The 21,313-nt window shown below is 38.6% G+C and overlaps 2 protein-coding genes across 3 annotated transcripts; one reads left to right on the top strand and one right to left on the bottom strand.

Moving 5' to 3' along the window:
- Positions 1-616: 616 nt before the first annotated feature.
- On the bottom strand, positions 617-5,801 carry LOC124302526 (DNA replication licensing factor Mcm2). The gene is made up of 15 exons (XM_046758784.1): positions 5,648-5,801; positions 5,208-5,380; positions 4,958-5,121; positions 4,784-4,866; positions 4,520-4,702; positions 4,171-4,382; positions 3,815-4,007; positions 3,514-3,717; positions 3,136-3,367; positions 2,789-3,039; positions 2,545-2,709; positions 1,904-2,209; positions 1,546-1,728; positions 1,310-1,465; positions 617-1,215 (listed from the first exon to the last, which is right to left on the bottom strand). Exons 1-15 carry the CDS (start codon positions 5,651-5,653, stop codon positions 1,087-1,089), a joined length of 2,640 nt encoding a protein of 879 aa, XP_046614740.1. The 5' UTR covers positions 5,654-5,801; the 3' UTR covers positions 617-1,086.
- A 9,979-nt stretch (positions 5,802-15,780) lies between these two features.
- Positions 15,781-19,384, top strand: LOC124302291 (uncharacterized). Of its 2 annotated transcripts, none has more exons than XM_046758282.1 (9): positions 15,781-16,134; positions 16,381-16,470; positions 16,557-16,695; positions 16,783-16,983; positions 17,145-17,291; positions 17,502-17,610; positions 17,677-17,835; positions 17,917-18,134; positions 18,368-19,384. In XM_046758282.1, the coding sequence occupies exons 1-9, from the start codon at positions 16,022-16,024 to the stop codon at positions 18,632-18,634; spliced, it is 1,443 nt and encodes a 480-aa protein (XP_046614238.1). In that variant the 5' UTR covers positions 15,781-16,021; the 3' UTR covers positions 18,635-19,384. The 2 variants fall into 2 exon arrangements, with proteins under 2 accessions (XP_046614238.1, XP_046614240.1); XM_046758284.1 differs by lacking the exon at positions 15,781-16,134 and adding an exon at positions 16,266-16,306.
- Positions 19,385-21,313: the final 1,929 nt, after the last annotated feature.

The following is a 21,313-nucleotide window of genomic DNA, read 5'->3' as shown; positions in this document are numbered from 1 at the left end:
CAGGCATGAATATGGCCGTTTTTCATACCAGTGGGGCGGGCCTAAGGTGCCACTTTTCAACCCAGGTCACTTAAGCGGGAGTAGAAGCATAAACCACGCACTGGGAGGGAAGTGCATTATAGGAACGAATTTTGTTTAGTCATAATTTCATTTTCGGTATTACACTTACTCAGTATCAGGTTACCCCTTGTCCTGATAAATTAAGCTGCAATGTTCGCGAAACGTCGGCAACAAATCGTTCCCCAACGCTACTCCATCCCGAAACCCAAGGCTTATTCGGTATTATAATTGCTGCAACATGTGGCCAGCATGTACCCACTCACTACCGATACAAAGATTTAACCAACTATTGGGATGATAGTGGAAAATAGCTTTGAGAGGGAGTGTCAGAAGACGAATAACTGATCCATTTCGACTGCGATGACGGAATATTGTATCTAAGTAAATTTATTCTAGCGTTTTCTAAAATTGCACGAAAGACGGAAAAAATACAACTGGCTTCACGGTGGTTCATTTACGATTTTGAGAAGCAGAACCGTTTTGTCACCGGATTGAATGGTAGGAACCTTTACTAACTAATTGGACGGTCAGGAAAGTAAGAACAACATCGATAACATCGTGGGATAAACAGCTATGAGAGAACGGAATTTATTTTTAATCTTTGTTGTTACTCTTAAAGCGCTGAGCGTAGTAATTTGAGACCGTGCACAAGCATGTCCTGCCGTAAAATTTTAGTACATAAACCATAGAAAGAAGAAATACCTACTGGTCGTATCTTCGACATACAGTTGAAACTCTTCGACTTTGACTGACAGTTAGTTATTACTAGTCTTTTCAAATCAGACACGTCTTGCTTTAAGGAGCCATATTTGTTATCACATGTACAAAATACATGCGGTAGGTTTACAGTTATAATCAACAGAAACTGAATTCGAATAATCCTTAGAATTTAACAATTACTGGATTCAAGGAAGTAACAAAACTTCACTTAACATACGGTTGTAAAAGGCACACAATGAGTTTTTATTTTCACCTGGAAACAGTAGTCTTTAACGCCACTTCACTTATCTCGTGTTATCGTTTTCTTCAGTCATTAGATACATCAGGCATAGTTTGTACTATCACTTTTCTTTTGGGATCATAAACGAAGTTGTTTGATTTGAATATGTCGCTCTCGTAGAATGGGTGTAGATTATGAATATCTATCTGCTTAGCCTGTAAAGACAATTCGAAAGATTTAACACAACAATTCATATTAAGAAAAACCGTGTGGATGTATAAAAGTAACAGTTGTAAATCAATAATTTACCTTATCCATTAAATCTTTTTCAGAAATTTCAATGGTTGTAACTGGTCCACCTTGGAACGCTCTCTTGAATGTCAATGTATCCAAAGTTATTTGACGAAGAATGTAATACAGCAACTCGCTGTGATCTTTTTTGTATGAAAGATATTTCTGGAAAGTCTGTAACAAAGTTGATGTGTTTTTGATAGCGACATGAATAGTCTATGTGCATAGACTTTACAACATATCATGCTACTCACTTGTCGCATAGATTTCATAACAGAATATTTCTGTGTATCTACGAAGCTCTCAAGCATCATTCTGATAGCAAGATTTACGTCTTCTTCTCGCACATGATCCCTGAGATGCATTTTAGCACTTGCTTCTGCCATTCGTATCATACTTTCAATATGACGAACCGTAATTGGAAGGCTTCCTGTTGCCTGGCCATAAAAATAGAGAGAGTCAAAATTCACAGCACAAGAAAACAAGAAAAAATGTCGCCCAAACCGAGCAGCCACTCTAACATCTATGTTCAACACATGACAGTTTCTAGTGAAATGGTCTATTATAGAAAAATCTTATCGATTAAATTTACTTAGTAGTTGTGCCACTCACTAAACTCTCCTGTCTCAATTGACTGTACATTTTTGCCACCTTATCTTGATCCATATTAGTAAGTTTAGGATGGATGTTTTGTCTCGCATACACAATATATTTCTTCAGGAGATCTTGTGGAATGGACAAATTCGTATGATTTTCTTCAAGACTAGGTGGAACTGTTCTATTCGCATTATTAGGATGATGTTTAATGTGCGAAGCAATAACGAACTTAGCCAAATGCCGATCTTGCATTGGATCTACTTCATCCCGCACTACACACAGAATATCGAATCGGGAGAGAATCGGCTCCGACAAATTTACCTGTAACAATGTTCAAAAATTACCAGGAATAAGAACTCTTATACTTAATATTTTACCTACGACAAAAAATATACTACTGTTTTTCAGCTCTATAATTAACGAGATTCAAAAATATCAAATTAATGTTTGCCTCAATCCCCTAGCTGGTTTTTTTTTTAGCATCGGGCGTATCCCTTGAAAAATCAGGACTACTTCAATACATTTTTAAGTACCTTAACATTGTTTAGGCAACAGATTTGCAAAAAGTACTACCAGTCAGGAACTATCAGTATTACTTGCCTAAATTTGAACTGAGGAAATTTAAAATTTATTCATGCAGAAACTATGCACCTTACGTTTTCTGAAAAAGTCATGCTGGCATCGTATCGTCCACCAATTGGATTCGAGGCTGCTATAACAGAGCATCTGGCTTGTAGAGAAGTGACGATTCCAGCTTTTGAAATAGAAATACTTTGCTGTTCCATTGCTTCGTGTATAGATGTTCTATCCTGGTCGTTCATCTACATATACAGTCAAGATTGATGTACGTCAATATTTTTCGCACTGATTTCGAACGATCATAAGATCGTATTTACTAACTTTGTCAAACTCGTCTATAAGGCAAACACCCTGATCTGCAAGAACCAAAGCACCAGCTTCTAACGTCCATTCTCGCGTGGTGTGTGAACGGCTTACATATGCAGTAAGACCCACTGCAGAAGCGCCCTGACCTGTTGTGAATACAGCTCTGGGTGCAATTTTTTCGGTGTATTTTAAGAACTGTGATTTCGCTGTTCCTGGGTCTCCACAAAGCAAAACGTTTATATCACCTCTCACTTTGTGCTTCTGGCCTAATTGCAAAAAATATTTCAATATATCAATCAAGCATGTAACTCTTTTGGAAACATAATAAATTCTTGTATATCATATTCTTCAATATGGCGTACCAGGATTTTTTGATTCTCCACCGAATAAAGCAAGTGCTAGCGCTCGCTTTATGAATTCGTGGCCATAGATGGATGGTGCAATACTAGCTATGATACGGTCAGCTACCCGATGATCTTTGCTTAAGGCCAAAATACTGGAAACATCCTCATCAGTTAATGATTGAACAATTTCTTTGCAATCCTTTACAACAAGATGATTGGCTAACAATACCGTTGAAAATACAGGAAAGCCCTATAATAAATACATTAAATTGTTAAGAGAATACAACGAGTTTATAATTGACATTTATTTTAAGTAAAACTAGTAGCCACAGATTTTGACATATACATTTTACAATGTAATCACGCTACATTTGTGCACATAAAAGTATAATTTACCTGTTCAGTATTCAGAGAACCGTCATAATTATTACTATAAATGGCAGTCACGTCAACTTCATCTCCAGGCTTACATCGATCACAGAGATCGGCAAGCAGGATGCAGTCCTTACTGCGAGGTATTCTCCCGGCTGGAATTCTACCTGGAGACTCTTGTATTGTTACCTTTTGATAATTTCGATAAACCGTTTGCTCCATATTAATCTGAAAACAATGAATAACGTGATATTGAAATATGTTCAGCTAAATTTTAATACAAATCTGCTAAAAAATTACTGTAAATGATTTTCAACATAATTACGGTGAAGGGTCCACTGCTTTGACACTCAGGACAAGAGCCAGGATCAACTTCTTGACTTTGCATTTGCGTGAACGGGCCAAGGACGTATCCACACTTTTTACAATCATATTTAACAACTGACAACTGTGGTAAAACTCCCGTTGTGGCAGTGACAACGCCCAACGTCCTCACCAACTGGTTCAAATGTAACTTTCTGAAACACAATGGCACTTGGACGTTACAATTACGATGTGAATATACCACATCAACTTGAAGATATTGGTACCAAGTGTCGTTATACAATTTCACATGATTAACGCAATGTAATTATAATTTATATATTTACTTCTCCCAAGTCTGAATTCATGTATATTTACCTGAACGTTCGCAATTCTTCAATGAGCGGCAATTCTGATATCCTGACATGGATTTCAGTGGAAACTCTCTCATAACTAGGAAAAATAGTTAGAACCAGGTCCTTAGCTACTTCATCAAATATTTCTAACATTTGCACAGGAGCTTCGGGTAGAAAGTATGCCAACACATGTTCCTTTCCAGCGAGAATAGGGAACTCCACAACAAAACTAGACTGTAGCATAAAAAATTATTGTATATCGCCAAAAGGCATATTGTAATAAGATAAGAACTTGCTAGAATATGCTTCTCTACGTGATCTTTGTAAGAGATTATCATTAGTTTTAAAAAATGTATGATATATCGTGTTACCTGATTACTTTCACACATTCGGCGTATGCGCTCCTTGTACATGTGATGTCCTTTGGCATTGACGTGTGTTCGTAGGAAACTCTTGAATCTGTTAGCAATTTCAGTACGTGGTCCCAACATCATAACCCACTCTTTGATAGTGTGACCTTTCGTGTCTTCTAAATTCTCAATTGATTCGATCATCTACAATCAAAATTGAATGCTAATCATTAGAAAAAATGTATCAGAAATTAATTTAGTAATAATTCTGTTGAATTTCTGCACCTCTGAATCTTCAATTTCACCAGCAGCTGCTTTTTCAGCCATTCGACGCTTTTGTTTGGGTACTTCGTCATCATCGCTTTCATCTAATAAGTTGTAGAATAGAAAATAAAGTTGTATGTTTAGATGTTATACACATCATCACCTACTTTCACTTATGAATTAATGTAATTTTACCATAAAGGAGATCTCTATCATCTCTGATAATTCCAGCTTCACGATCTCGCTTGCGCATTTCTCTTTCTGCAGCCGCTCGGTCCCCTTGGGATATTTCAGAATAGTCTTCGTCATCGACGATTTTTGGATCATAACGATCCAAGGCAGGCATTGGGCGATAATCACTATACGAAGAAGAGTATTTAATTGAAAATTAAGACTCTCACATGTTTCATACATTAGCATGTTTTAGTCTCAATACACCACTCACGCCTCCATGTTATCGCCAAATAATTCTTCACCATCTTCTTCTTCCTCGATCATTTCGTTATCTGTATCAGCTCCGAGCAAATTGCCTTCATCTTCAAAAGGTTCTTCCATTTCGTGAGGCGGTGATGTAAGCTGATCTCGTCTCCCGGAAGGCACCGGGGAACTTGCCTGACTCTGTTATTATAAATAATCAATGCAATTTGCATACAAACAGTTGTGCTTGTGAGTTTAGGTCTTTGACTTAGTGAAAAAAAAAACAGAAAAATTTGCCAAGTCATTTCCAAACATACTATAAACAATTATATCTTCAACAATGCAATAGACGATATATTTCATGTGGAACAAACGTTTGTTCTGAGGTTTTGTTTGGTTAAACACAGTCTAGAAGTACATACACAACAATACGTCAGGAAAACAATACCAATGTGATAAACCACTTACCGACATTATATGACGTTGTTAAAACGATATATTCGGTAACAGTATATTCTCGGAACAAAATCAAACTACTTATGTTGTACACACAACAAAAACCAACTACGGTCCGATTTGACGCGTGGTGTGTGTATACAACAGTTACACAATTTGGCGGCAAACCTTGGAACTTACAACGAAGAATAGATACACGACATAGATATGAACCTCGTGCTTCTATCCCACTTCAGTCTCAAGCGTTGACTAAAGATATGTAAAGATACACAGCCCTGGGTCATTTTTCGTGACAGTCTGACGGGTCTGGGTGGGTTTGAGGATAATAGCAGTTTCACGTATTATCAACCAAGTAACAACTGACCACGCCGGTAAAAGAAGTCGTTAACTGAAGAATTTATCTTCATTCGAAGGCTGACCATCGAAGGGCCTATCCGCTTAAGTTTGGAATCGGCAGGAAAGATGAAGTGCGTATTTCTTGTCCGAAATGTAAAAACTGAAATCATTACACATCATGTCATATCATACATCATACATCATACATAGTATTAGAGTTCGAAACCAGAATTTGGATGTCCGGATGTTCGAATGTTCAGAAAGTGACGTCACCCAAAATTTTTTTGCTGTTGACGTCATCGATCTATAGTAATCATAGACAACGAAAATCTGATAGCCGAATTCCTCAGTCCGGAAACAACCGCGCAGTAGAGAGGACGTATAAGAATCGCGCTCCGCAGATTTCGAGTACCGGGTTCTCTACCTCCTGGATCCTACGCTCCGGGTCCACTTTCTGGTGCTACTCGAGTTCCAGGACACGCGCTCCGTAATTTCTGCACTCCAGGTCGGCGACCTGGTGAAATTAGACTTCCAGGATAAGCGCTCCGTAGTTTCTGCGCTCGAGGTCCGCTACCTGGTGAAACTCGATTTCCGGGACAAGCGCTCCGTGGTTCCTGCGCTCCGGGTCCACTTTCTGATGCTACTCGAGTTCCAGGACACGCGCTCCGTAATTTCTGCACTCCAGGTCGGCTACCTGGTGAAACTAGACTTCCAGGATAAGCGCGCCGTAGTTTCTGCGCTCGAGGTCCGCTACCTGGTGAAACTCGACTTCCGGGACAAGTGCTCCGTGGTCCCTGTGCTCCAGGTCCGCTACCTGGTGAAACTCGACTTCAGGGACACGCGCTCCGTAGTTTCTGCGCTCAAGGTCAACTACCTGGTGAAACTTGACATCCAGGACGGGCGCTCCGTGGTTCATGCGCTCCAGGTCCGTTACCCGGTGTAACTCGACTTCAGGGAGAGGATGAGGAGGACGAGGAGGTTGAGCAAAACGGGGAGAACAAGGAGGAGGAGGTGATTTAAGCTGGTTGGCGGTCGTTGGATTTGTGCACGGTAAGTATAATATTTTTATAATATTTAATGACAATTGTAATTATATTTCATCTAAAATTTTGTAAACTTGTCATCTTCACAATAAATTATTTCAATTCATTTTTCGCGCAAGCCCAAGTTCAGTAGATGTCAATGCGCTAATATAGTTTCTATAATTTTTTATAACTTTCTCATAATATTGTTGGCATAGTGTATCAATAAAAAAATTATATGAATCCTTACACAATATTTTTGATGTGTTCTTGTACTGAAAATATTTATTGCTATTCCAGGTACAACCCGAGGTGGTTATCGGTGGTTGTTCGACGTGGTTGGCGATTGTTGGAGGTGGTCGGAGGTGGACGAGGAGGAGGACGAACTGAACTGAGTCTCAAAGCCCTGTTGACATAAAAGCAGCTATATTCGATAGAAATTATAGTTTATAGTTTACACAGCCCATTGCATGATATTTCATTACAAATACATATGTTTCAATGTATTTAGGAATAATTTATCAAATATACGATAAAATTGATGCACCGGATCATCGTCGACTTTAACTTTTGAAATGTCCTACCATTTTCGAACACCTCCTACCTCCCCCTGCCACCTCCGGCCATCAATGGCCACTTTCGACCACCCCCTATCACCTTTTGCCAGCGCCGACTACCTCCTAACATTTCCGAACACCTCCGACCATCCTATTTAGCTATATTACCAGATTAGCTATGATATGAAAAGAGAAGAATTATTCATTTCGAAATGGGATTCTATTCGACGCGCGCTCGATGTATTCCATAACATTAGTATTCATAATTATTCCAACAACTTTTCATTTGCTCTCTCGATCTTGAATTTTCATAGGCATAGAATCGAAACGTTGTTTTAGCTGGTCGCAAGTGAAGTATCTGCGTTGGGTAGAGGAGCAGAATTGTTTTTCGAAAAGTATTCGGATGGAAAAAAATTCAGAGTAACTGTAATACATCACGGATGCGCTAATTTTGAACGAGATGAAATGGATGCTTCGTATATGAGACGGTATTTAACGCTGCGTAGTGGTTTAAAGACCTAGAAAGGTGATAGGGAGAGAAAGAACGACGTTTCTTAACACTTCGAGTGTATTTTAACACACATTTGAAAGATACGAGCGAAATTTTTCATCATCCAACTGTCGCAGAACGGCAGCGTTATTAGCCGACCCGTTCACTGAAGAATATATCTTCAGTCAACGGCTGACCATCGAAGGGCCTGGCCGCTTGAGTCTGGAATCGGCAGGAGAGATAAAGTGCGTATTTCTTGTATGAAATGTGAAAGCTAAAATCATTATACATCATACATCATACATCATACATCATACATCATCATACCTAGTATTACAGTTCGAAACCAAAGTTTGAATTTTCGGATGTTCGGAAAGTGACGTCACCAATCTAAAATCGGCTAGCCGAGTTCCTCAGTCTGGTAACAACCGCGCAGTAGAGCGGACGGTTGAGAGTCGCGCTCCGCAAATTTCGAGTACCGGGTTCTCAACCTCCCGGATCCCGCGCTTCGGGTCCGCTACGCGGTGAAACTCGACTTCCAGGATAAGCGCTCCGTGGTTCCTGGTTCATGTTGACAATAAATTATTTCAATTCGTTTTTCGCGCAACCCCAAATTCGGTAGCTGTCAGTCCGCTAATAAAATTTCTCGACTTCCACGATAAGCGCTCCGCGGTTCCTGGTTCATGTTTACAATAAATTATTTCAATTCGTTTTTCGCGCAACCCCAAATTCGGTAGCTGTCAGTCCGCTAATAAAATTTCTCGACTTCCACGATAAGCGCTCCGCGGTTCCTGGTTCATGTTTACAATAAATTATTTCAATTCGTTTTTCGCGCAACCCCAAATTCGGTAGCTGTCAGTCCGCTAATAAAATTTCTCGACTTCCAGGGTAAGCGCTCCGCGGTTCCTGGTTCATGTTTACAATAAATTATTTCAATTCGTTTTTCGCGCAACCCCAAATTCGGTAGCTGTCAGTCCGCTAATAAAATTTCTCGACTTCCACGATAAGCGCTCCGCGGTTCCTGGTTCATGTTTACAATAAATTATTTCGATTCGTTTTTCGCGCAACCCCAAATTCGGTAGCTGTCAGTCCGCTAATAAAATTTCTCGACTTCCAGGATAAGCGCTCCGCGGTTCCTGGTTCATGTTTACAATAAATTATTTCAATTCGTTTTTCGCGCAACCCCAAATTCGGTAGCTGTCAGTCCGCTAATAAAATTTCTCGACTTCCACGATAAGCGCTCCGCGGTTCCTGGTTCATGTTTACAATAAATTATTTCAATTCGTTTTTCGCGCAACCCCAAATTCGGTAGCTGTCAGTCCGCTAATAAAATTTCTCGACTTCCAGGGTAAGCGCTCCGCGGTTCCTGGTTCATGTTTACAATAAATTATTTCAATTCGTTTTTCGCGCAACCCCAAATTCGGTAGCTGTCAGTCCGCTAATAAAATTTCTCGACTTCCACGATAAGCGCTCCGCGGTTCCTGGTTCATGTTTACAATAAATTATTTCAATTCGTTTTTCGCGCAACCCCAAATTCGGTAGCTGTCAGTCCGCTAATAAAATTTCTCGACTTCCAGGATAAGCGCTCCGTGGTTCCTGGTTCATGTTTACAATAAATTATTTCAATTCGTTTTTCGCGCAACCCCAAATTCGGTAGCTGTCAATCCGCTAATAAAATGTCTCGACTTCCAGGATAAGGTTGCTGGGTGAGTAAAACACTTTTATCATATTTCATGGCAATTGTAATTATATTTCATCTGAAATATTACAAACTTGTCACGTTTACAATAAATTATTTCAATTCATTTTTCGTGCAAGCACATATTCAGTAGTTATGAATAATCTTATACAATTTATTATATTATTAATTAATTAATTAATATTCTTATAATATTTAATGGCAATTGTAATTACATTTCATCTGAAATATTACAAACTTGTCACGTTTACAATAAATTATTTCAATTCATTTTTCGTGCAAGCACATATTCAGGAGCTATGAATAATCTTGTACAATTTATTATATTATTAATTAATTGATTAATTACATTAATCCTTACACAATATTTTTGATGTGTTCCTATACTAAAAATATTCATTACTATTCCAGGTATTACCCGAGGTGGTCGGAGGTGGACGAGGAGGAGGACGAGCTGGACGAGGAGGAGGACCAGGTGGACGAGGAGGAGGATGTGGTGGACGAGGAGGAGGCGGGGTGGGTCGTGGGAGAGGACCTCTCCTCTCCTCAGAGGAGCGGAGGGGGAGGGGCAGGGAACGGGGAGAGGTGGGTGGGGAGGGGGAAGGGAAGGGAAGGGATGGGACGGGAAGGGAAGGGGCGGGGAGGGGAGGGGAGGGCGGCGGGGCGGGGGAGGAAGGGAGGGGGGGAGGGCGGGAGGGAGGGCGGGAGGGAGAGGGAAGGGCCGGGCGGGCGTGTTCTGCTCTATTAACTCTAATGGGCTTGCACTGACATCCGTCCTCTACTCCCTCCCTTCCCCCCGCCCGCCCTCCCTCCCTCCCGCCCTCCCGCCCTCCCTCCCTCCCTCCCTCCCTCCCTCCCTCCCTCCCTTCCCCCCGCCCTCCCACCCCCCTCCCGGCCACCCTCTCCTCCCCGCCCCTCCCCTTCCCATCCCTTCCCTTTCCTTCCCGTCCCTTCCCTTCCCCCCCCCGCCCGCCTCTCCCCCTTCCCTGCCCCTCCCCCTCCCCTCCTCTGAGGAGAGGAGAGGTCCTCTCCCACGACGCACCCCACCTCCTCCTCGTCCACCTGGTCCTCTTCCTCGTCCAGCTCGTCCTCCTCCTCGTCCACCTCCGACCACCTCGGGTAATACCTGGAATAGTAATGAATATTTTAGTATAGGAACACATCAAAAATATTGTTTAAGGATTAATGTAATCAATCAATTAATTAATAATATAATAAATTGTACAAGATTATTCATAGCTACTGAATATGTGCTTGCACGAAAAATGAATTGAAATAATTTATTGTAAACGTGACAAGTTTGTAATATTTCAGATGAAATGTAATTACAATTGCCATCAAATATTATAAAAGTGTTTTACTCACCCAGCACAAATCCTCGTCCTCCTCGTCCTCCTCCTCGTCCACCTCCGACCGCCTTCAACCACCTCAGGTTATACCTTGAATAGTAATAAATATTTTCAGTATAAGAACACATCGAAAATATTGTGTAAGGATTAATATAATTGAGTAATTGATTAAATAATTAATTAATAATATGATAAATTGTATAAGATTATCAATAGCTACTAAATATGTGCTTGCACGAAAAATGAATTGAAATAATTTATTGTAAAAGTGACAAGTTTGTAATATTTCAGATGAAATATAATTACAATTGCCATCAAATATTATAAGAATATTAATTAATTAATTAATAATATAATAAATTGTACAAGATTATTCATAGCTACTAAATATGTGCTTGCACGAAAAATGAATTGAAATAATTTATTGTAAAAGTGACAAGTTTGTAATATTTCAGATGAAATATAATTACAATTGCCATGAAATATTATAAAAGTGTTTTACTCACCGAGCACAAATCCTCGTCCCCCTCCTCCTGAATCACCGAGATTACCCGCAACCACCCCTAACTACCTCCAACGAAAACCGCCAACCACCTCGAGTTATACCTCGAATACTAATAAATATTTTCAGCGTGAGAACAAATCAAAAATAATGTGTAAGGTTTGATATAATTTTTTTATCGACATATTTTACCAAAAAGATTATGAGAAGATTGTAAAGTTATAGGAATTTTATTAGCGCACTGACAGCTACCGAATTTGGGGTTGCGCGAAAAACGAATTGAAATAATTTATTGTAAACATGAACCAGGAACCACGGAGCGCTTATCCTGGAAGTCGAGAAATTTTATTAGCGGACTGACAGCTACCGAATTTGGGGTTGCGCGAAAAAGGAATTGAAATAATTTATTGTAAACATGAACCAGGAACCACGGAGCGCTTATCCTGGAAGTCGAGAAATTTTATTATCGGACTGACAGCTACCGAATTTGGGGTTGCGCGAAAAACGAATTGAAATAATTTGTTGTAAACGTGAACCAGGAACCACGGAGCGCTTATCCTGGAAGTCGAGAAATTTTATTAGCGGACTGACAGCTACCGAATTTGGGGTTGCGCGAAAAAGGAATTGAAATAATTTATTGTAAACATGAACCAGGAACCACGGAGCGCTTATCCTGGAAGTCGAGAAATTTTATTAGCGGACTGACAGCTACCGAATTTGGGGTTGCGCGAAAAAGGAATTGAAATAATTTATTGTAAACATGAACCAGGAACCACGGAGCGCTTATCCTGGAAGTCGAGAAATTTTATTAGCGGACTGACAGCTACCGAATTTGGGGTTGCGCGAAAAAGGAATTGAAATAATTTATTGTAAACATGAACCAGGAACCACGGAGCGCTTATCCTGGAAGTCGAGAAATTTTATTATCGGACTGACAGCTACCGAATTTGGGGTTGCGCGAAAAACGAATTGAAATAATTTGTTGTAAACGTGAACCAGGAACCACGGAGCGCTTATCCTGGAAGTCGAGAAATTTTATTAGCGGACTGACAGCTACCGAATTTGGGGTTGCGCGAAAAAGGAATTGAAATAATTTATTGTAAACATGAACCAGGAACCACGGAGCGCTTATCCTGGAAGTCGAGAAATTTTATTATCGGACTGACAGCTACCGAATTTGGGGTTGCGCGAAAAACGAATTGAAATAATTTGTTGTAAACGTGAACCAGGAACCACGGAGCGCTTATCCTGGAAGTCGAGAAATTTTATTAGCGGACTGACAGCTACCGAATTTGGGGTTGCGCGAAAAAGGAATTGAAATAATTTATTGTAAACATGAACCAGGAACCACGGAGCGCTTATCCTGGAAGTCGAGAAATTTTATTATCGGACTGACAGCTACCGAATTTGGAGTTCCGCGAAAAACGAATTGAAATAATTTATTGTAAACATGAACCAGGAACCACGGAGCGCTTGTCCTGGAAGTCGAGAAATTTTATTATCGGACTGACAGCTACCGAATTTGGGGTTGCGCGAAAAACGAATTGAAATAATTTGTTGTAAACGTGAACCAGGAACCACGGAGCGCTTATCCTGGAAGTCGAGAAATTTTATTAGCGGACTGACAGCTACCGAATTTGGGGTTGCGCGAAAAAGGAATTGAAATAATTTATTGTAAACATGAACCAGGAACCACGGAGCGCTTATCCTGGAAGTCGAGAAATTTTATTATCGGACTGACAGCTACCGAATTTGGAGTTCCGCGAAAAACGAATTGAAATAATTTATTGTAAACATGAACCAGGAACCACGGAGCGCTTATCCTGGAAGTCGAGAAATTTTATTAGCGGACTGACAGCTACCGAATTTGGGCTTGCACGAAAAACGAATCGAAATAATTTATTGTAAACATGAACCAGGAACCACGGAGCGCTTATCCTGGAAGTCGAGTTTCACCGCGTAGCGGACCCGAAGCGCGGGATCCGGGAGGTTGAGAACCCGGTACTCGAAATTCGCGGAGCGCAACTCTCATCCGTCCGCTCTACTGCGCGGTTGTTTCCAGACTGAGGAATTCGGCTAGCTGATTTTGAATTGGTGACGTCACTTTCTGAACGTCCGACATCCAAACTATGGTTTCGAACTTTGATACTATGTATGATGATGTATGATGTACGATGTATGAGGTATGATGATATGATATGATGTATAATGATTTTAGCTTTCACATTTCATACAAGAAATACACACTTTATCTCTCCTGCCGATTCCAGACTCAAGCGGCCAGGCCCTTCGATGGTCAGCCGTTGACTGAAGATATATTTTTCAGTTATCGGGTCAGCTAATAACGCCGCCGTTCTGCCACAGTTGTGTTATAAAAATATTTGCTTGTACGTTTCACGTGCGTCTTAAAATACACTCCAAGTTTTAAGAAGCTTCGTTCTTTCTCTCCCTATCAAAAAAGATAATCGCCGACAATTACCTTCTTAGGTCTTTAAATCAGGACACATAACTTTGTCAGGATACGATATATGATGTATGATACTGCATAATATAGTCTCAATTTTATGTAACCTGTATTAAAATGAATAAACAATCAATTTTCACCGTATATTCTTTGTATATACTCAACTGTTGGTCGTTTGCTGTTCCACACCTCGTTTTCGCACTCCTAAGGGTCCAATTAGTCTAGAAAGGGGCATACAAATCGATTCTGAGCTGAAAAATATTTTGCTCCGAAAATCACGCTAACTGGCAACGCTTTTGCGGAATCCGTTTCAGTACATTCGAGCTAAATTTTAAATTCGTACCTGATGCGTTTTAAAACTAATTTGCAGCGCTAAAGTCCCCTAGTACAGCGCCAGAGCTACTCACGAACTTGGCACCGCAAGAGCTAAAAGGTTGTTAGTACTGGAAGCTGCTCTCGGAATGCATCCACTGAATTGTTTCTACGGACACCCAATCAGATTGTAAATATTCACTGCATGTCTAAGTATTTGTTGTAGATACAACCAATAGCAAGGGACCGCGCGTAGACCTTAGAATTTCTTATTAATTTGAATTTGACACCTCTACCCGTTCCCGAGAAAAAAAGACGGACAACAAAGTGTTTCTATAAGGGTTTCGTTTTTTCATTGTGAGGTACGGAACCCTAAAAACGAATAAGACATTGTAATTTGCCTGATTATGTAGCTCAGTTTACAAATAATAGTGTCTTCCAACGTGTTGGAGCGCGTTAATTGTTTATATCACGTTTCAATCGAAGTCGAATCAGAGTTTAAAGCCCTTTTCAAAGTTTGACTCACGACCACTACCATGGTACTGCATACACCTAACAAAGAGTATGACACGTAATATGACAAAGCGACCCGCAATTGCTGCGACGGAAACACCAAGCGCATAATCTGGCGACAATCGCAAGGTGCTATTTTCCTTCGAAACGTGACTATCACCATAAAATATAGGTTGAAACGGCCACGAGAGAGAGACGTAGTTTAGTCTATACATCCTTTCTTTGTCTAGCAGGCTCTGTCGACCAACTCTCGCCTGCACACCGAGCACCATGCCGTATCACCCTGGTAGCATAGGATCTTGATGCCTGGGATCTTACGATTAGTTCTCTTGTAATTCTTCGGTTAACGTTTGTGTGCATACTTAATAAAAAAAAATCAAATCATCATGTTGCCACTCCCGGAATACTCAATATAAAAAATAATTGATACTGCCTCAGAAACAATAATTTTGTTTCATGAAATCGATTATTCCTCAACAATTTACCATGTCTCAAAAGTCACATATCATTCGGATTATATTAACTTATTGTTAGGGCTCGGGGCAGTCAATAAGGATAGGTACGGTTTTGCTGTAGAAAGAAAAGAAATGCTATCTTACCACGGAGCGAAAATATTAACGTCTTTGATCTTGATGTTTACGAGTGGTATACGACGTCTCTATTCCACCTGCTCGGGGATACTGTTTCAGCGTGACACCGGACACTTTTTTATATCGTTTACTCCGCGCTCACGTCGAGCCTCCATGTGTATGTACATGTGCTCTAAGCTGGCAATGAGGTAATCGGTGTGTATCTGTATAAAAATATACAAACCACTAATCTGTATGCATAGGTATGCAAACGTATCCCTATGGTAATAGTGGTTCAGTGCGTTGACTGTATTAGTCAACGTTCAGTGGTTCCGCGTGGGTCCATCGGAATATCAACATCAGCCGTTTCGTCCAATTCCAACAGCCTTCGTAGTTCACTGCGTGCCAGTGCGTGCTATTGTGATCTTACTATTGCGGCATTGCAACAGACATTTGGAAAAAGTTACCCGATACAAGCAGTAGAGAATTGACTAGTAGTTAACTGCTCTTGTACGGTTTATCATTTGTCGTATTACATTTTACCGTCTGCAGTAATATTTGTATTGAGTTAATATGAGGAATCTCGGTCTATATCTCTCTATTTTTCTGCTAACGTGGAAAATCGTGACATGCGAAGAGAATGAAGCCGAAGACCCGGTGTCTATGACCAGGCACAACGAAGACAAGTAAGTTCGTTTGCGTTACATCTTAGGTACATATTCGACCAGTTACACAAAAACGGTTTCTGTTCATTTAAGTATCAGTGTATTATGTCATGTGATAATTAATGTATCACTCCACGAATAGCATCCCACACATAACCTTAAAAGTTTGCATTAAATTTATCTACATGCAAAAGTTAGATAAAAGTTGAAGTTTTTCTTAATAGATTGTTTATCGTAAAACTTAGATAACCTATTAATATTTTTCAGAAAAGACACATATTTCGTGGATCCATACTCGTTTGATTACGATAGAGCAAACAAAAAGATGGCCAGCGGGCAAGTGGTTCAGTTTCCACGGTCAGTTTTCAATTTTCAAAGATTTAAGAATTGTTGCCTTCTGAATTGAAATCTCAACTAATTGCAGTGGCTGAAATGCTGTTCAGAACTGAAGAAAATTTTATCAACGACGATCAATGTCAGCGAGACTTGAAACGGTGCAAAGATACCCTTGAGAAGATTGAACCTGATGGACTCTTTGCCAAGCGACTTATTAATCTGTTGCTTTCAAATGCTAAGTTTAAGGTATATGTTATAATTGTTTATAAATCTTGTTTGAAGTAAATAAGTGAAGTACGTAGAAATATGTTTTAAAACAATTAATATATTTAGGAAAATGGTGAGCTGCTGAGTGGCTCCATATTTCTATCTGGAACCAAAGAACAAATTCAAAAAATCCGAGAATATGGCAATGGGAAAATTACAATGCGTCAAGTCGATGCTATCTTTACTGACATTATTAAGTCAACTAGTAATGTATTCACTGAGGTTCTTTCGGTAATTGACCAGTTACTTGTCACCTATCGTCAACATGTACGTATTAAAATGTTCCGTTTACTTTTAATTTTACATGAGAAAAAAATAAAATAATATCCTTCACTAAAATATCCAATTGTGTTACATATGCACAAATCATCTTTAATTCAATTTTGTGTTCGTGTTAAATTGACCATATTATACTTATTGTAACGCAGGAAAAGATCTTTACAACAGTGTTTGCATCTTCAGCAATACTCCTATTCATCAAACTTACAAACTGGACTACTGGGAAAGTTATCATTACCTTTATTGCAATTGGCTTTCTGATCAGCTATATTATGATGTGGTCACAGCTTTTAAAGGTATGTAAAGAAGATTCAAAACCAGCTTTGTGCGAAATTCGTGCATTGAATTCAGATAATTGATGCAAGTGTTAATTAAATTACAACAAAACTAATTTAAACTAAATATATCCTGGTATCCATCTTATGGATGCTGTATGTAATGTTAAATTCCGTAAAGTTTCTTAGCATCTGAGAGCTTAATCACTGTTTTTCCTTCTCGACACTCAGGAAGCTGAAATTAAACACTTCACAGCAGGAAGAATACATAAACAACCACCCATCCAGTGCGAGCCAGAAAAAATGGGTACTTGGCACAGAATCATGGGTTACTTCGATGGTGAGAAATATATTCTATGTTTCGTACCCATTTCTTTCTTTATCATTAAATACATAGCATTTTCAGGAACGGATAAATGCTTTGAGTATTACAAAGCTATCGATTACGATCCCTATCACGAAGTCACTCCAGTGGATGTACTCGTCGAGTTTTCAGATCGACTGATGTTACAACCAATTGCGCGATTTGGATCTGGAATCAGTCTTTTCATTGACAATTCCACCAGTAAGCACCAAACAATAAATGGTCCAATTCTTTTTTCCAATGTGTATTTTAATTAAAAGACATTTCGTTATTTGATTACAGAGCACTTGGGCTTTGGAATGAGATGGACCGTCACAATTCTCCTTTATGCTGCTATTGTTATATTTATCATCTTGCTGCCTTTTTCTATATTTGGCGGTGCTTTTCGTGTCTGGTTTGGTCCATTCGGGATGTCTTTAGGAAAATCAATCACAAATCAGAGTCACACACAACAAATACACATGGTAGAGCAGCGGGAACCTGTAAAAGTTATTAAGCAGGTACAAAGACCTATTCAATCATGCCAGTGTACTTACTAGAAATTTTTTCACCTTTCATTGAATTGAAAAATTGATATAGATTATCTGCGGGTCTCAAACTAACATGTTGCTTGTTTCCACGAAGTTACAGATATTATGACAAATATTTGCATCTAATTCTGATTCATGATAAGCATAGAATTTTTTCTCATCATTTGGAATTACTTGCAAGGATTATTCTGTCTTTGTTCTAGATCAACTTTGACAGTGGGTCACAAAAACCAGCCTTGAGTACATCTGCTCACACTGTAAGCAGTAATGAACTAGCAAAAGTTGAGGGCAAAGCCGGAAATGAGGAAACAACGGAGAAACAATCAAGTTTTAGTACTATGTGCAAAGCATGTTGTAGCAAAGATATATCCAGTTTGAATGACTCACATGTGACAGAGGGTGAAGATCTGGTGAATGAATCGACGAAAAGTGAAGTTCGAAAAAATGAGAAAGGAGACGGCGACTGTTGAACTATACTAATTGTTTCTCAGATATTTAACATTTATTAATAGTACTACCGAAGTAATGAATAGTAGATTTTTTAACGGCAATTTAGGTATTATTATTATTACTATTATTATTGCCTGTTACAAGGGAACCTGTTATACCTTGGATCTATTTTCGGTTTCGATTTATTTAGAAATCAGGCTGTGCAGATGATAATGCTAACCGAATTGAATGTTATTCTCTCGGGCCTTAGGCATGTTATAAATTTGGAACATTAATTACATATTACGATTTTACGTTTTTTGGGTCTTTTCTAGAAAAGTAGATTAGGACTCAAGGTACACCCAGGTAAAGTCCAATCTGACCCACCTAATTTTAGCAGGGCATAAACAAGGTTGGCAGCAGTAGCATCTAAGTTACGTCTATTGAATAACACACGCTGTATCTGCTTAATGCACCACTGCGATTGGTTAGATACTGTCGGGACACAAAAAAATTTGTTTTTTTAATCATGCGACTATGTTTTCCTTGGTAGTATGTACCTACCTATTTAATATCTGGTGATCACATCAAAACACATGTTGTTGGTAAATTATGAACAAGTTGTATTGATAATAATAACTATGATATATGTATACTAACATAATATTATCGTAAAGTATTTAAAATAACGAAAATTTCGGGAATTGTGGTGTAAGGTAAATGTATTAGTTGCCAGCCACAGATATTTTACCACAGAAATAAATTAGCTGTACACTTGTTAGAAGAATCAATTGCTTCACAAGATGTGTGATTACCACAATAACTTACAAAAGGGAATGAATCGCGATGGAAAATTTCTAAGTAAGATGAGAAGTTTCATGGTTACGAAGTCTACACTAATTTCCAACCAGGGGTAAAAAAAAGTGGCCGACCACCTAATTCTTAGAGTGTATATGCTCTAGGTCGAGCCTATTGCTTGGTCACTAGCACATCCACTCTATAATCACGACAAGTACAACAACCATAACAAACATACTAACAATAAGTTTCTCATAAGTAAACTTTACATCACGTCTCTATAATCATCCTAAAACTTCCCCAATCGGAGAACAATTAGTAATCAGAAATAATAGACACATTGTACCTGGAACATGTCCATGGTACAACACCATGTCACAATACATTAAAACAATTCACAGAATTTTTAGATTAGAAATACAATATTGCCAATTGCTACCAAACCAAAATAACGGACACCCTAGTGTGTTTCTAATTTTGCTCTATTTAGTCAGTACTGAGAAGAAATATACCCCTTTATTTTTACAAAGCTTTCCTCTATTTCCCGTAAAATTATCTCGCTTGAGCACTGTGAAGCCTTCCTTTAAGCAGTCGCACGCGTGTTATTTGATGTTTGAAACTGACTTATCGTTGTTATTAAGTGAAACACGTATTAATTTTGAGTATAAAAGCATACGTCCAAGGTACAATAGGGTCCCCCCTATACCATGTTAAATTGAGCAGAAGAGTGTCAAATATTCTTCACATTGCGAATTACGTATATTAGTAGGTAATTTTGTACTGCGTACATATTTCGTTTTATTTAAATTAATATATAACTGTGGTGATTTTATTTTACAACACATACCTATATTGCAATTCTGCACTATAAAACTAAAATTTGCACATGTAAATTTATAGTTGATGCATTCTTTCCATGCTTCTCACAGATATATAAAATTTGTTGCCCAATGTAGATTTTTCACTGCCGATTTTTTACTAATGCTTGATGTACAAGTAAATATTATTCTCTTTTTATCGCTAAAAGGACAATGGCAGCTTCTTTTTTTTTTATTATTATTAACTCAGAAGTATAGAATTGTCATTAATATTAGTTGAAACGATCTTAAAATTCTTAAAACATAAGTCAAAACAAGCTACAAGAGATACTTTAAAACTTTAAATTATAATCGTTACGCATTTACTAAGATCGTATTTTATTAAATTTGGTTCATTAATGTTATGTTGCTGTTTGTCAGTACGTTGCATTGAAAGACTAATCATTTTGATGGTTATCAAACGTCTTATATACTATCGTCGGGTGTTTCTGAACTTGAGGTTGGAAAACCTTCATTGTTTGTTGTTGTTCAAGGGATAAAAACATTTACAAACGGATGTTTAACAACAATTTTAAAGCTTTTGATGATGCAGAGGTGTTTATCATACTGTCTCAATTTTTTTATTTAGGGCATATACAACCTAAATTGCTACTGAATCGTTGAATAGTCATAGAAAAAATTAGGGGAACTTGAATTTCGGTGTGGCATGAGTTGACAATTGTGCAATAAGAATAATCAATACAAAATTCACAAACAATTCGTAATTTTTCTCATTCGTCTTATTATTTTCGTCAATTATGTGCGTCACCTTTCTCATTCAGGAATTGCCTCGAACGACAGCTGAAGCTATGAAATTTATATTCTATAAAATTCAGAATTTGTTGTATTTTGTTTTTGCATTTACATTACTACAATCTACTTAAATAGTATATGTATGTATACACATACAAAACCAGTTCAAACTGATGGAAAGTGAAAGATATCGCTGAACATTGTATTGACGAAATGAAAGACAACTACAAAATAACTTATTATACTAGTATATAGATTTTCTAACAATTTTAATGTTTAAACTTTTGAACTTTATAACTTTTTTTTCATAAA

Source organism: Neodiprion virginianus, chromosome 4 (assembly GCF_021901495.1).
Source record: "Neodiprion virginianus isolate iyNeoVirg1 chromosome 4, iyNeoVirg1.1, whole genome shotgun sequence".
Lineage (NCBI taxonomy): Eukaryota > Metazoa > Arthropoda > Insecta > Hymenoptera > Diprionidae > Neodiprion > Neodiprion virginianus.
This window is presented reverse-complemented; position numbering and strand designations above follow the sequence as displayed.

Coding starts and splice junctions, on each gene's coding strand:
- LOC124302526 (XM_046758784.1), bottom strand. Junction 2,210..2,544: donor GCATGACTTTTTCAGAAAAC/GTAAGGTGCATA, acceptor ACATTGTTACAG/GTAAATTTGTCGGAGCCGAT. Junction 1,729..1,903: donor AATTGAGACAGGAGAGTTTA/GTGAGTGGCACA, acceptor TTTTATGGCCAG/GCAACAGGAAGCCTTCCAAT.
- LOC124302291 (XM_046758282.1), top strand. CDS start 16,022: ATGAGGAATCTCGGTCTATATCTCTCTATTTTTCTGCTAACGTGGAAA. Junction 17,611..17,676: donor AATCATGGGTTACTTCGATG/GTGAGAAATATA, acceptor TAGCATTTTCAG/GAACGGATAAATGCTTTGAG. Junction 17,836..17,916: donor TTTCATTGACAATTCCACCA/GTAAGCACCAAA, acceptor ATTTGATTACAG/AGCACTTGGGCTTTGGAATG.